At 39.7% G+C, this 17,332-nt stretch overlaps 1 protein-coding gene across 1 annotated transcript in view; it reads left to right on the plus strand.

Annotated features, from left to right (window-relative positions):
• Nucleotides 1-10,565: 10,565 nt before the first annotated feature.
• Nucleotides 10,566-17,332, plus strand: part of LOC137265112 (ladinin-1-like) — a 198,192-nt gene continuing 191,425 nt past the window's right edge. Inside the window, exon 1 of the mRNA XM_067800418.1 lies at nucleotides 10,566-11,101. Within this exon, the coding sequence (XP_067656519.1) occupies nucleotides 10,566-11,101 (536 nt within the window). The remainder of the gene's footprint in view (nucleotides 11,102-17,332) is intronic.

Here is a 17,332-nt window from a genome sequence, read left to right on the forward strand (position 1 = left end):
TATTTAATCAAGTGTTTAATTCGGTACAAGTCGTCTCCCTGAAATTAGATTTCTCAGCAAAATAAAGACCAAGTAAATACGTTATAAGTTTCCTGTTCATGTTCATCACAATTCTAATGAACTAGCAGCAATGTCTGATGGCGCATTAAGAGTGAACACGAGGAGACAGACAGAATGTAATTTTACTTTAACATCGACTGCAACTTATCTGAGTGTCATTTTGAAGCTGGTATGATTAAGAGGAACGCTGTTTATGGATAGATCAGTTCTTTATAGCAATAGATGCGACGTTTCAGTATGCATCAAGCTTGTCACACACATTATGTACAAGGACGTACAGATACATATACAAGAAGTTGATGTCCAGTGTGTTAACGTTGCCGATAGTTGCTGTGAGAGCAGATGATGGCTACAAAGCCAACCGAATCACACCATCCTTTGGAACAAGATCAATGGGAATTTCATTTTCTACATCAATGTCCATCGGTACAAGATCTACCACAGAAATAACTTTTCCTGTAAATACCCATGTATTCCCTTATGAATTGTTCTTATGTGCCCTTACAGAAGAAAATGTCCACATACACAAACGCTGCCCTAGAGCCATTTCATGAGAAACGTTACGATCTGATATAAATTCTAGACAAAAATAAACTTACATTCTGAAAACAAAGAAATGTATTCAACGTATTTTAGTGAACAAACGTCGATACGCCTGAACGCAAGTGGAGGCAATTTGACACACGAACGTTATCGTGTTGTAACAGCACTATCTGGCGGTTAAAAGTGTTAAGAGGTGAAGCCGCAAGATTTGCTCGATATAAGATTACCTTAAACCACCCCTAACTCTGACCTACGCGTGTGGGATGTAACTCCCCACACCATGACGCTAACCTCCCTGTTTCTTACAAAACGTGTCGACGTCGATAGACACGTACTCGCTCAACCCTGTTGCAGCATTGGACACGTCCGGGTATTCGCGTCAGGACAGGTCCAAACCTCGGTCGATATGCTCGAATTCCCCTACTCTCAGACGATTACTGGTGGTTTGGTCGGAAATTCTTCGAAGACCGCGCCTCTATCCCGCAGTGTCCGTTGCTGCAGCGAATCCGTGACTTGTGTGACACCCGCGGATAGTCGGTCTTGAGCAGGAGTAGTCACTCTCGGTCTTAAAGACGTTTGGGACGATCCTAGGTCGAACTGAAGGATGTATATCTACTCAATTATCGAGATATTGCGCTGTGGTGGATGTTGAGGTGTCTTGCAAAAGCAGACGGGGAACCCCTGTTTCCAGCGAAGATTGACTTACAAGTTGCCACCAGTCACCAGTGTTTGTACCGTGTGTCAGCAGTGTTTGTACCATGTGTCAGCTGTGTTTGTAACGTAGGCTAGCAGCGATTGTACCATGTCTTAATAGTCACTGTACCGTGTGACAGCTATCTTTATATCGTGTGTCAGTAGTGATTGTACCGTGTGTCACCAGTGATTATACCATGTGTCAGTAGTGATTGTACCATGTGTCAGCAGTGATTATACGATGTGTCAGCAGTGATTGTACGGTATGTCAGCAGTGACAGCACCGCGTGACAGCAGAGATTGAAACGTGTGTCGGTAGTATTTGTACTGTGTGTCAGCAGTGATTGTACCGTTTATCAGCAGTTATTTTACCGTGTGTCAGCAGTGCTTGCACCACTGACTGTCATTTCCAAATGGAACATGAACATCATATAACATGAATAAAGCTGAATAACAGACGAATTATATACATGTGATATGAACCCGACACCATCATTTACACGAGATTAACTACTACTCTGACGGGAACAGACAGTGATATTTACATTCTGACAGTAACATTTACATTCTGACAGGAGCAGACAGTGATATTTACATTCTGACAGTAACATTTACATTCTGACAGTAACATTTACATTCTGACAGTAACATTTACATTCTGACAGGAGCAGACAGTGATATTTACATTCTGACAGTAACATTTACATTCTGACAGTAACATTTACATTCTGACAGGAGCAGACAGTGATATTTACATTCTGACAGTAACATTTACATTCTGACAGTAACATTTACATCCTGACAGGAGCAGACGGTGATATTTACATTCCGACAGTAACATTTACATCCTGACAGGAGCAGACGGTGATATTTACATTCCGACAGTAACATTTACATTCTGACAGGAGCAGACGGTAATATTTACATTCCGACAGAAGCAGACAGTGATATTTACATTCTGACAGTAACATTTACATTCTGACAGGAGCAGACAGTGATATTTACATTCCGACAGTAACATTTACATTCTGACAGGAGCAGACAGTAATATTTACATTCCGACAGGAGCAGACGGTGATATTTACATTCTGACAGAAGCAGACGGTGATATTTACATTCCGACAGGAGCAGACGGTGATATTTACATTCTGACAGAAGCAGACAGTAATATTTACATTCTGACAGAAGCAGACAGTGATATTTACATTCTGATAGGAACAGACAAATATATTTTTAGTCTGATAGGAGCAGAAGCTATATTTCGCGGCAGGTGGCAGACGGTGATATTTACATTCTGACAAGAGCAGAAGCTATATTCCGCGGCAGGAGGCAGACGGTGATATTTACATTCTGACAAGAGCAGAAGCTACATTCCGCGGCAGGAGGCAGACGGTGATATTTACATTCTGACAAAAGCAGAAGCTACATTTCGCAGCAGGTGGCAGACGGTGATATTTACATTCTAACAAGAGCAGAAGCTACATTCCGCGGCAGGTGGCAGACGGTGATATTTACATTCTGACAAGAGCAGAAGCTACATTCCGCAGCAGGAGGCAGACGGTGATATTTACATTCTGACAAGAGCAGAAGCTACATTCCGCAGCAGGTGACAGACGGTGATATTTACATTCTGACAAGAGCAGAAGCTACATTCCGCGGCAGGAGGCAGACGGTGATATTTACATTCTGACAAGAGCAGAAGCTACATTCCGCGGCAGGAGGCAGACGGTGATATTTACATTCTGACAAGAGCAGAAGCTACATTCCGCGGCAGGAGGCAGACGGTGATATTTACATTCTGACAAGAGCAGAAGCTACATTCCGCGGCAGGAGGCAGACGGTGATATTTACATTCTGACAAGAGCAGAAGGTACATTCCGCGGCAGGAGGCAGACGGTGATATTTACATTCTGACAAGAGCAGAAGCTACATTCCGCGGCAGGAGGCAGACGGTGATATTTACATTCTGACAAGAGCAGAAGCTACATTTCGCGACAGGAGGTAACAACATTAAGACACTGACAATAATATTCTAATTATTCAAATACGATGTTCTTTTTTCTTACATGCTCCAAGTCATTTTATCAAGTCATTTCAGAAAAAAAAGTGTTCTGTAACCCGTCACAGGATTCTCAGTGGAAATACATCAACAGAACGTGCATTCTAATTCAGTACGATCAAGCTAACTCTTCTCATTAATACACTCATGTGCGAACATATATTTCAAATGCAATTAAGGTTGCTATAGTATCCTATCAGCCGCCACGAAAGCCATTCGTCGTTGCCAAAAGTAGTTGAGGAATGGGTTTGGAGTTAATGTATTGTCTGATGTAGTAGCGTGACCTGTGTGTATTGATAGGACGAGGGACTGTGGAGATATAATTGGCAACATGATAACATCATGAGGAAGGAAGCAACGCAGCAACTTTCGCTATTTCTTTGATATCTGTGAACTCGCCAACCCATGCTAACAAAGTCCATCACGTGCGCTGTAGCTGCAATTGTTCACATCGGTTTGATGTTTTTATTATCAATCTACCCAGTGTAATTAACATTCAATGTCAGGTATCAGTACTTTAGAGGACAGCAGCAATAAAATGTTGATAAAGTATTACCCAATTATGCTGCGTTTTTCTTCATTCGGATTTTAAATCGCCTGTTTTAACTAACATGGTCCGGAAAATGTTCATTTGCAAGTTTGTCCAATTATGCTTCTTTCATGTTGCAATCCATCAAAAAAACATTCATCTATATCCAACTATTTGTGATAAATGGCACGCTCAAACGGGGAAATGTTCAATTATGGATAAGTACGTACTCTCCCTCGCCAATGAATTGTAAATCTGGCATACATATTCAATCATGTTTCATTCCACTTGTTAAACAGTCCAACACAGTTCTTGTACACAACTTATGCTGTTGAACGCTGCAGGCGTCAAGACATGCCAATACCAACTTCTTCTCGAATCAATCGAAATTTCATTACCATCATTTGTGTCTTGAGACACTGCACATTTTGTTTGTGTTCAGTCTAATGTGGCTTTCATGGGGTATCAAGGATGTGCATGTATAACAAATGCTGTCGTCTGAATTGTATATTTCCCAGAACGATGGAAATCATTCGCCCGCCACTCTGAAGGTCAATGTAGTTTACTAGGTTGTAAAACCGCACTGACATTCCCACTGTTCACTAGTTGCTTTGGGTTTTTTTTCTTTCTTTTTGTTAGTGTATGTGGGTTCCAACTTGAGAAGTTAGGCGACTTTGTGTTTTCTCAGTTCGCGACCGAGATCGAAATGGGCCCATAAGTATTTAGGAGGAACCGACTATTGTGATAGCGGAACTTCAAAGAAATTCAGTACAGCTTCTCTTTGATACAGCGAGTTTCACAAATCAAAATCCGTTGTACTCTCAATAAACCACTTGTTATCATGACAGAAATCACATGTACTCTCAATAAACCACTTTCTAAAATGACAAGAATCGGACGAATGCCTGATAGACCAGTTGTAATAATAACAAAACGAAGATGTACTCCCAATAAACCACTTCTTAAAATAACACAAATCACATGACCTCCCAACAAAGCATATATAATAATGACACAAATAAGATGTTCTCCAAATAAACCCCTGCTATAATGACACCCAAAGCACTCCGAATAGTCAAATCTAATAATGGCATAAATAAGAAACACTTCCAATACACCGCCTGCTTTAATGACACACATCAGATGTGCTCAGACTGAAACACTTGTTACAATGACAAAAGTAAGATGTACTCCAAATAAACCACTTTGTGAACTGACACAAATCACATGTACACCTAGTAAACTACTTCTTAACATGTCACAAATAAGATGTACTCCCAATAAACCACTTGTAATAATGACACAAACAAGACATGCTCTTAAGAAACAACTTGTTAGCATGACAGCTGTCAGATTGACTTGTAATAACCACCAACTGACTCCTATCGCCTCATAGTAACGTTCAAACATGAGGATAAAAATATACTTTGGTTTTATAAGTACAAGTTCCACACCGACACTGTCATGAATCCAAAACTACATTTTTTTTGTCTGCTCAAACTCAGTAGCGTGTCCAAGGGGAGCTAGTGACTTAGATTCGGTGAAACGAATAGTCCTTTCCTGTGTTAGCGGTAGTCCCTGACATTTGTCCCTGACATATGTTCAAAGTTAATGCAATGTATGACTGGCGCTATAATGTATGTATTTGTTGACTGATTTATGATGATGACTGGCCCTATTATAAATGTATACGCCTCATCGCACATATAAGGTAGGTATCTTTTGACTGACCCTACAGTGTATGCATTTCTTGAATGACCCTATACTGTATCCATGTGTTAAGTGACCCTATTATGTATGCATGAGTTGAGTGACCCTATAATTTATACATGTGTTGAGTGACCCTATAATGTATGCATGAGTTGAGTGACCTTATAAAGTATGCATGTGTTCTGTGACCCTATAATGTATGCATGAGTTGAGTGACCCTATAATGTATGCATGAGTTGAGTGACCCTATAATGTATGCATGAGCTGAGTGACCCTATAATGTATGCATGAGCTGAGTGACCCTGTAATGTGTGCATGTGCTGAGTGTCCCTGTAATGTATACATGGGTTGAGTGACCCTATAATGTATACATGTGTTGAGTGTCCCTGTAATGTATACATGTGTTGAGTGTCCCTGTAATGTATACATGTGTTGAGTGACCCTATAATGTATACATGTGTTGAGTGTCCCTGTAATGTACGCATGTGTTGAGTGACCCTATAATGTATGCATGTGTTGAGTGACCCTGTAATGTATGCATGTGTTGAGTGACCCTGTAATGTATGCATGTGTTGAGTGACCCTATAATGTATGCATGTGTTGAATGGCCCTGTAATATATGCATGTTTTAAGTCACCCTGTAATATATGCATGTGTTAAGTGACCATATCATATGTGCATGTGCTGAGTGACCCTGCACTGGATTTATGTGTTGAATGACCTTATAGTTTATGTATGTGTTGAATGACCCTTTAAAGTATACATGTGTTAAGTGACCCTATTATTTATGCATGTGTAAAGTGACCCTACAATGGATGTGTGCATTCACTGGCCCCATACTGTATGCATTTGTTGACTGGTACTATATTGTATGCATTTGTAACTTCCCCTGTTTATATCTGCGATTTTACTCAAACGGGATTGACTTGTAAATATGCCGGACACTGTGTCGTGGTATACACTGGTAGGTATCGGATTTAGACGCTTTCATGGTTAGTAGTGTATTATTCCACACTCTGGAGTGGGGCTGTTGTGGCACTGACTAATCCTGAAAGATGACAGCACTATATGGGGTGTGTACTGTGGTGTACCTTAAATACTTCAGTACTAGGTATGAATTGAGGTACAGATACTGTATCAAGTACCCTGTAAAGCATCGGCCTGTACAGGATACAAAAGTATACCGTGTTACATTTCGACCTGTATAGCCTATAGGATACTAGAGAATACTGTGTAAAGTATCGACCTGTATAGCCTATAGGATACTAGAGAATACTGTGTAAAGTATCGACCTGTATAGCCTATAGGATACTAGAGAATACTGTGTAAAGTATCGACCTGTATAGCCTATAGGATACTAGAGAATACTGTGTAAAGTATCGACCTGTATAGTCTATGGGATACTAGAGAATACTGTGTAAAGTATCGACCTGTATAGCCTATGGGATACTAGAGAATACTGTGTAAAGTATCGACCTGTATAGCCTATGGGATACTAGAGAATACTGTGTAAAGTATCGACCTGTATAGCCTATGGGATACTAGAGAATACTGTGTAAAGTATCGACCTGTATAGCCTATAGAATACTAGAGAATGCTGTGTAAAGTATCGACCTGTATAGCCTATAGGATACTAGAGAATGCTGTGTAAAGTATCGACCTGTATAGCCTATGGGATACTAGAGAATGCTGTGTAAAGTATCGACCTGTATAGCCTATAGGATACTAGAGAATACTGTGTAAAGTATCGACCTGTATAGCCTATGGGATACTAGAGAATACTGTGTAAAGTATCGACCTGTATAGCCTATGGGATACTAGAGAATACTGTGTAAAGTATCGACCTGTATAGCCTATAGGATACTAGAGAATACTGTGTAAAGTATCGACCTGTATAGCCTATAGGATACTAGAGAATGCTGTGTAAAGTATCGACCTGTATAGCCTATAGGATACTAGAGAATACTGTGTAAAGTATCGACCTGTATAGCCTATAGGATACTAGAGAATACTGTGTAAAGTATCGACCTGTATAGTCTATGGGATACTAGAGAATACTGTGTAAAGTATCGACCTGTATAGCCTATGGGATACTAGAGAATACTGTGTAAAGTATCGACCTGTATAGCCTATAGGATACTAGAGAATACTGTGTAAAGTATCGACCTGTATAGCCTATGGGATACTAGAGAATACTGTGTAAAGTATCGACCTGTATAGCCTATAGGATACTAGAGAATACTGTGTAAAGTATCGACCTGTACAGGACCTGCACGGGATACTTGAGAAAGTTACGTAAAGTATCGACCTGTTCATGATTCTAAAGGTAAAGCATCATACTGTACTTTCAGTGTAAAATATGGTCTTGTGCAGAGAGTTGTGTACATGCTCATTGAAAACATTCCCAGTGAACGCAGATTAGGTTATGGGTGAATATGGATGGGAAAGGGGTGCGATATATGCTTTATTAAAAAAAGGCACCCTTCTTCAATTCATGATTAGGAATCAGAGTTTTATATTAACGTGGGAGTGATTACTAGTGTACTGATGGCGTGTATGCTTCTGTTTGATGAAGGTCCGAAAGCAATCCGGAAACAGGACTTCAGACTGAAGGGTGATCTTGCTTTGTTTTGTTGTGTTTTTTATTTTGGTTTGCTTGGGTTTTTTTCTTTGTTTTTGTTAGTTTTTGTTTGTTGTTGTTGTTGTTTTGTTTTTGCGTGTGTGTGTGGAGGGGGGGGGTTGTTGTTGCTTGTTGTTTTCTGTTGTTTTTTTTATAATTCTTAAGTTCTTAAGATCCAGGGAAATTTTACATCCATCTTATCTGGTATCCGGGGGATCGCAAACGTCACACTGGTCAACCACATTCTTTAGCCTGGAAACAAATACATATATATAAGCTGTACTATAAGTGAATCACTATCTTTCAATTCCTTTATTGCAACCTTGAAATCTATTTTGTCAATTTGAAAGTTACGTTGCCAGAATGGACAACCAATCAAATGAATATATGACTTAAGTAGTTTCAGGTTAGTAAGTTATAACTGTACCTACTCATGGCTGGAAAAAGATGTCATACTTGCCTATTATATACAAGAAGTTTACATTAGAAGTTAAACTTAGTCCTCAAAATCCTTTCGTGCTATTTCAAAGGCTTGTCTGTCACAGCAAAAAAGAGCCTGAAGGTATATCAGTTAGCACCCAACTACTTACGACTGAAGGGGACACTACCTACCAGGATGTATAACATTATATTACCTCTTTGTTGAATGAGTGCATTTACTCTTGTGAATACTAACGTTATTAGCTGCAACATCAACTGTGGTGTCAACCTTATATTATCCTTTCTGTAGAATGAACGTTCCCGCATTTCGGAATATATACTAGTATATTAGTTTCATTACTGATTGCAATGCCAACATATATAACCTTAAAATATCCCTTTGTATATTGAACATATCAATTTATGTACAATACAAGTCGCAGTCTGGAATAAGCCGGCATATTTTCACAACATGTATAACATGTTCCATCACTCTGTAAATGAATGTACCTACTCTTGTGAATATAAAGTACAGAAAATAAAACGTAGGAGTAATTACTAGTATACTAATAGCGTGTACGCGTTTGTTTGATGAAGGTCTTAAGCAATCCGGAAACACGAGGCGCAGCGTTCATTCTTCTTGACGGTAAACTTCTTCCCAGCGCATAGTGAGAACGCTTTTCATAGATCTCATTGACCAGAGGGGAAATTAAGCAGACGTTCACGTCCTAAGTGTGTAATTGTTTGGCGTATCAAGTTAAAGGTAAATGGATTTCCCCCGTGACAATACAGTTTCTCTGCAGATGGAAAGGATGCCCATGTAATGATGTTGAGTATCTGGGTAATGAAAATATCACTCCTACAGTTGTAAGTACAACACACACGTCATTGGGCTACTTAGTATTGCAGGTGCTTCATGCATTCCGGCAGTTGTCAGTTTACAATGGTCGTGTGCTTTAGTGGCAATACATTTATTGGCCTCGTGTGATTTGTTAGAGATGATACCGTCGCAGCCATTGTGATTAAGTCGGCCTGCCTTTGGGAAATGAAGTAACGTCAAGGTTGCCTGATAAATGTTGTTGTGAACAATGTCTGTCAAGGCAAGAATGTCAAACTATTGCATCAGTATACAACGGACACATTCCATACTTCTGGACGGACTAAATATAGAGCTTTAAAGAAAAACTTCTGTTGGTATCAACTATATACAACGTATAACCTTAAAAACTTGAACAGACAGGACTTACCAAACAAATGAGTTTTGGAGCTGTTCAGTTTGAAAAGTATAAGCTACACGGTTTATGGTTTATTGGATAGGGTCATTGATACATTGATACAGGGCGTTGGGCAGTATCTGAGTATAGCGGATAGTCAACCCTCTATGACAACAGACCATGGCGAATTGCAGCGTATCGATATTTGTTTCCCCCTCGACATCTAAAGCACGTGCCGGTCTGTGACGTCTGCTGTGCCATATCTCCATCAGTGACTACGTGCTGTAGTAGCCTGTGGCGTATGTCAATACTCAGATTTATACCGCTGTCTCATCATATTAATCCATTAAATGTCAGCAAAATGCCAAACAACTGTTTGCATCAGTATGTTATTACTGAATGGTGGTTCATACCAAAACTGACTTCAGTGGGCCTTGCTATAAGCAGACATTTACATATGACAATGGTTGAGGGTTGGATAAACCAGACTCTCGGTCAGCCTTTGTTAGTCATTTCTGTAAGACGAAAAACGTAAAGGTAAAGGAAAGTAAAGGAAATGTTTTATGTGTACATAACGAACATTTGCTACATTCACATTTGCTGTCGTCCTTCAAGAGTCGTCTTGTTCTACATTAAATAACTTTTGTGGATACATCCCTGCACATCGGGCTCCAATAACACACCCCCTGACTAGGATTCTGATATGCCTAGCATTATATGAATAACCCCATTTGCTTTCAAACTGATCTTTCACACGTTTCGGAAGATGCTGATGTCTCAGAGGGGTACTTGTGTTCGGAAGACGCTAATGTCTCAGAGAGGTACCTGTGTGCGGAAGAGTCTGATGTCTCAGACAGGTACCTGTGTGCGGAAGATTCTGATGTCTCAGAGAGGTACCTGTGTGCCGAAGAGTCTGATGTTTCAGAGAGGTACCTGTGTGCGGAAGAGTCTGATGTTTCAGAGAGGTACCTGTGTGCGGAAGAGTCTGATGTCTCAGAGAGGTACCTGTGTGCGGAAGAGTCTGATGTTTCAGAGAGGTACCTGTGTGCGGAAGAGTCTGATGTCTCAGAGAGGTACCTGTGTGCGGAAGAGTCTGATGTTTCAGAGAGGTACCTGTGTGCGGAAGAGTCTGATGTCTCAGAGAGGTACCTGTGTGCGGAAGAGTCTGATGTTTCAGAGAGGTACCTGTGTGCGGAAGAGTCTGATGTCTCAGAGAGGTACCTGTGTGCGGAAGAGTCTGATGTCTCAGAGAGGTACCTGTGTGCGGAAAGAGATGACATTCATCCCCCCCCCCGACGTGGCTCGATTTGTCTTCATCATGGGTTTGACATTTACAGAAATAAAGCTGTGACGTCTAGGAATCCCCATACACATTATTTAGAAGAAATGATCACTAATAATAGGTCTAGTACATACATGAATTACCAGCTTTGACATTTATTAAGCAATCATAAAAGATCAATGGCAGATTTACAGACTGTGCCACCTACTGCCGTCACAGGCACCACGACTGTTTCTCGCGTGACCCGTTGCAGAAAGATGGTGCATGTTGGGTCTTGCTGTAGCTGATGTCAGTGTAGCTGTCGGTGAGATTACCATCACAAGGGACCCACCTGGTGTTAAAACAACACCAACAACAGCGTTGCCCATTAACACGAGGCTGAAGTAATAAAGTAAAATCAAAATATTACCGAAGAAAATTAGTATGAGATCAATAGAAACTGTGTTAATTTTATGGATCATCCCCAGGTAATATTATGAAATGTTTATCCAATGAGAAAAGGTTGGCTTGTGAAGCTGGGCCATGCGATATCCTTCAAGCAGCCGTCAGTGAGGTTTTATGATGTTTATGTGGTTTGATGTCTTGTGGGGAGGGGCCAATAGGTGGCCGAAGCATGAATGCCCCAAATGTTGACATCTCTAATATCTCAAATGTAGATATCTCTCATATATCAACGGTTTGTACCTCTAATAAATTAAATATTCATATCTCTAATATCTCAGATGTTGAAGTCGCTCACATCTCAACTGTTTGTATCTCTAATATCTTGAATGTTTATGTCTCTAATAGCTCAAATGATGGGATCTCTCATTTCTCAAACGGCATATGCATTATACAGTCCTTTGAGTCAGAAACGGACCAATTAATTGCACATTCTATCATTGTGCAAAACTGCCACATAAATATAGTACATATGTTATCATTTACTAACACCCACTATTATCTTAGAAAAGGTTAAAGTGCTTGAAATAACCTCTCAATATTGGCATCATCGCAAATGTCTTTTTTCAAATAAATAACATATGTACTATATATATTTATGTTGCAATTTTGTACGATGAAAACAATTGCAAGTCATCGGTCCGTTTCTGACTCAAACGGAGTGTACATCCTGTCAGAAAGAGACTAGATAATATAATTGTGCTCTGGGGCACGGGTCCTCTACACACACATACTCTCAAACTCACACAGTATATATACATGTGCTCTGGAGCACGGGTCCTCTACACACACATACTCTCAGGCTCACACAGTGTATACACATGTGCTCTTTGCTCTTAGGCACGGCATGTGTGCAAACACATCCTCTCAGACACAGGCAGTAAATTTACATGTGCTTTGGGGAACGGAACATCCATAAGCACATCCTCTCAGACACAGCCAGTGTATCCCCCTGGTCCCCCCAGGGATATACATGTCCTTATCCTTCAACCCTCACTTTGAAGTTCAATAACATTCTACATTTATCTCGCAAACACATATACTTCACAGTTCGCAAATCTGCAAGAAATTTCCTGTTTCTTGATACCATCCACTATTATCTTAGAAAAGGTTAAAGTGCTTAAAATAACCTCTCAATATTGGCATCATCGCAAATGTCTTTTTTCACGCCATACAAAATAGCGATACACAGCGGTATTTGCTGTATGTTTTGAAATGTGAAAATCGGATAATTACTGGGAGTATTGGATTTCAAAAGTAACATATTAGTGATCAATGATAGCAAGTTTTCATGTAACCAGTAACGATCATTCTGAAATGGCGACGAACCCAGAATCGGTTGGGATGTTGTCGAAAATACACTTACAGGAACGCCGAAGTGCCCTTTCCGACGTATTGGATAGTGTTTACAAAATAACGTTTCGCGCAAGCCGTTACTGAGACGCCAATTGTATCACGTATTTTTCATATTTAGCTAAGACAAATGCATCATTGAATTCCCCATATATCTTTGAATCAGATTACAAAAAATGGTATTTGTCGCCAATGCCAACTGTCTATATAAAACGAAACGAAAGATACTGAGTATGAAAACGAACGCTGTACTTGAAAAACTGCGCTTATCTGAAACAAAGAAAAAATCCGATTTTACACCACGTAGCATTTCCGGATATTTTTAGACATCCAGCCATCTAATCAATGATACAATGGCTCAATAAGCTTAGAATATTCAGGGGAAGAGTATAGTGGCAGGAAAAGGCAAACTGAAAATAGATACAATGCAACGATTTGATAATTCATAGGAAATTGTCAGTGTCCATTCGTAACGTCATGACTGACGCAAAACATCACGCAGAACGACAACGGTACTTAACGGCATTCTGGCTTCCTGTGTTATTTACAATGTAAACCATAAAATCACATAACAATACCCAGATAGTCTGAATCATTCTGATTACTTACATCAGACATTTATGTACAAACGGTCCCTAATGAAGGGAACAGTCCTCGCAAAATCCTGTGTACCCTTGTCAGCAAAGCCGCCATTTTGAAAGAAATCGGTCATCGATAGTGAAGTAAGACGTCAACGTTCTTGCACATATTATCGTTTGAACAAGAGCAAACACAATGACCATGTCATTCAGATTGCACTTTCAATTTATTATGATGTATATTGTGCGCATTGTTCAGATATATTTCCATGCAACTAACGTCAATATCTACATTTAACCTTGTTCAACATCATATTACACGTGGATATAGAGTATGCGTTTTTATTCATTGAAATGTTTTCATTGTTTTAAAAAGTTTTACACAGGAAAGTGAGGTGACTATAGTATACAATATTGAACTTTCACACGTGTGTTAGAAGATCACTCGTTGCCTTTAGTTCCTGTAATGCACAATATTCAATAGGTTGGGACTAATATTGTACTTTCATATGAACAGGTTAATAAAAAGCGATTAATTCAACCCGTTACGTAAACTGATGATATTATTGAAAATGATTTATGCATTTTATGAAATGTATATGCACACATACTCAAAGGAATTGTCTTGTTTGTTAATTTGTTTGTGTCGTTTTATAGACAAAACAATAATTATAATGAATATTGATTGACCAAGTGTGAGTTTGTCAAAAATGGTTGATGATTCATTATCAGTGTTTTCGATAATACAATCAATTCAAATTAGACTTTAACATATTGTGATGACAGGATATCTAACTCAAACAATATTTATAAGAAAATTGTTTAAACATATATAAATCAGGTCATTTCTAGGTTGGACAAACCGTACGTCCATATTCTAATAGTCCCATACTGAAAAAACCGAAGTTTTTGTACGTGCATACTCGTGAAGAGTGAGTGAGCTTAGTTTTACGCCGCAATCAGCAATATTCCAGCTATATGGCGGCGGCGTCAAGAAAAATAGCCACATAATCATACTCATTTACATGCTAAATGAATATTCAATGAATGTTTAGATGCTGTGAAATATTACTTTTTCATATACGTTAAACATGCCAAACAGGTGTGTGTCTTGCTCACAAAAAGATTAAACAGTTAAACCGTCTAGTTGTTGATAGTTTCAGGACACTAGTTCGATGGTAGCCCATTCTGCCATAGCAGCCGAGACATTTTAAACAATTATTGGAAATTAGGTGAGATATCTAGTAATCCGAGGTCACAAAATACACTAACATGCCATGTAGTCAACTAATATGTCATGTAGTCAACTAACATGCCATGTAGTCAACTAATATGTCATGTAGTCAACTAATATGTCGGACCATTTTCAGTAATTCCATTACATTTGGAGCTGTGACTGTTACTCCGTTAATAATGATGCAAAATTAGTCAAACTACATCGACACAAACAGGAATATGGGATGTTGGTATCTAAGAACTCACTCATGTATAGCATAAAGCCATCCAAAGACCTATTACCTGCTTTCTCATGTAGCACATTGGCAGCTTTCGATTTCCTTATAAATCGTGAAACTACCGAAAGGTATGAGCTCACATTGGGGACCTGTGTATTGAAATAGAGTGGTTCACTGTGAACAGAACATAACGAAAATATACTGTCCGCAACCACAGCAAATTCATGTGTTCTGAGTTGCACTGACCTTATGTAAAACATAGCGGAGTTATGCCCCTATATGTATATACGTATATGAAATCTCGGTCGATGTTTGACGTCATAGCAGAAACTCGATTTTTGACATTTATTGCAGGTAATTTTTTATTTTGTCCGTACGACGTTATACATTAGCACATATTCCATTTCATATACATTTATGTCGTTCAGATATCAAGCTGTATTTTCTTCCCTCACACTTTCCGTAAAGTAGCCAAGTTAAGAAAAGTCGTAACTGAGTGCTTTTATAGTACCTGAGTGCACGATGAAAAACGGAGAAACTGACTGTTTTTTAACGCATAGAAAATTTTGGGCACCATTTAGTAGTATCTATTTCGCAAACCGCTGAGGTAGTCGAAATTATCTTTATATCAAAGGATAGGAAAACTTTAAAAATTATATATTTCTGTGCAATTTTGTATCCGTACACTGATTGAGGTCCACGAAAGCCCAATTCTCGCACAGCATTCTTCTTTCAAACCTTATCATATTGAACACGGGCCATCTATACACACATCCTCTTAGACACAGACAGTATATATGCGTATTCTCTTGGACACGGGCCATCTATACACACATCCTCTTAGACACAGACAGTATAAATGCATGTACTCTTGGACACGGGCCATCTATACACACATCCTCTTAGACACAGACAGTATATATATGCATGTACCCTTGAACACGGGCCATCTATACACACATCCTCTTAGACACAGACAGTATACATGCATGTACTCCTGAAAACGGGCCATCTATACACACATCCTTTTAGACACAGACAGTATACATGCATGTACTCCTGAAAACGGGCCATCTATACACACATCCTCTTAGACGCAGACAGTATATATGTGCATGTACTCTTGGACACGGGCCATCTATACACACATCCTCTTAGACACAGACAGTATATATATGCATGTACCCTTGAACACGGGCCATCTATACACACATCCTCTTAGACACAGACAGTATACATGCATGTACTCCTGAAAACGGGCCATCTATACACACATCCTTTTAGACACAGACAGTATACATGCATGTACTCCTGAAAACGGGCCATCTATACACACATCCTCTTAGACGCAGACAGTATATATGTGCATGTACTCTTGAACACGGGCCATCTATACACACATCCTCTTAGACACAGACAGTATATATGCGTGCACTCTTGAACACGGGCCATCTATACACACATCCTCTTAGACACAGACAGTATATATGCATGTACTCCTGAAAACGGGCCTTCTATACACACATCCTCTTAGACACAGGCAGTATATATATATGGATGTGCTATTGAACACGGGCCATCTATACACACATCCTCTTAGACACATACAGTATGTATGCGTGTACTCGTGAACACGGACCATCAATACACACATCCTCTTAGACACAGACAGTATATATATGCATGTACCCTTGAACACGGGCCATCTATACACACATCCTCTTAGACACAGACAGTATAGATGCGTGCACTCTTGAACACGGGCCATCTATACACACATCCTCTTAGACACAGACAGTATATATGCATGTACTCCTGAAAACGGGCCTTCTATACACACATCCTCTTAGACACAGGCAGTATGTATATGGATGTGCGATTGAACACGAGCCATCTATACACACATCCTCTTAGACACAGACAGTATAGATGCGTGTACTCTTGAACACGGACAATCTATACACACATCCTCTTAGACACAGACAGTATGTATGCGTGTACTCTTGGACACGGGCCATCTATACACACATCCTCTTAGACACAAAAAGTAGAGATGCGTGTACTCTTGGACACGGGCCATCTATACACACATCCTCTTAGACACAGACAGTATAGATGCATGTACTCTTGGACACGGGCCATCTATACACACATCCTCTTAGACACAGACAGTAGAGATGCATGTACTCTTGGACACGGGCCATCTATACACACATCCTCTTAGACACAGACAGTATAGATGCGTGTACTCTTGAACACGGACCATCTATACACACATCCTCTTAGACACAGACAGTATAGATGCGTGTACTCTTGGACACGGGCAATCTATACACACATCCTCTTAGACACAGACAGTATGTATGCGTGTACTCT

This window comes from Haliotis asinina, chromosome 15 (assembly GCF_037392515.1).
Source record: "Haliotis asinina isolate JCU_RB_2024 chromosome 15, JCU_Hal_asi_v2, whole genome shotgun sequence".
NCBI lineage: Eukaryota > Metazoa > Mollusca > Gastropoda > Lepetellida > Haliotidae > Haliotis > Haliotis asinina.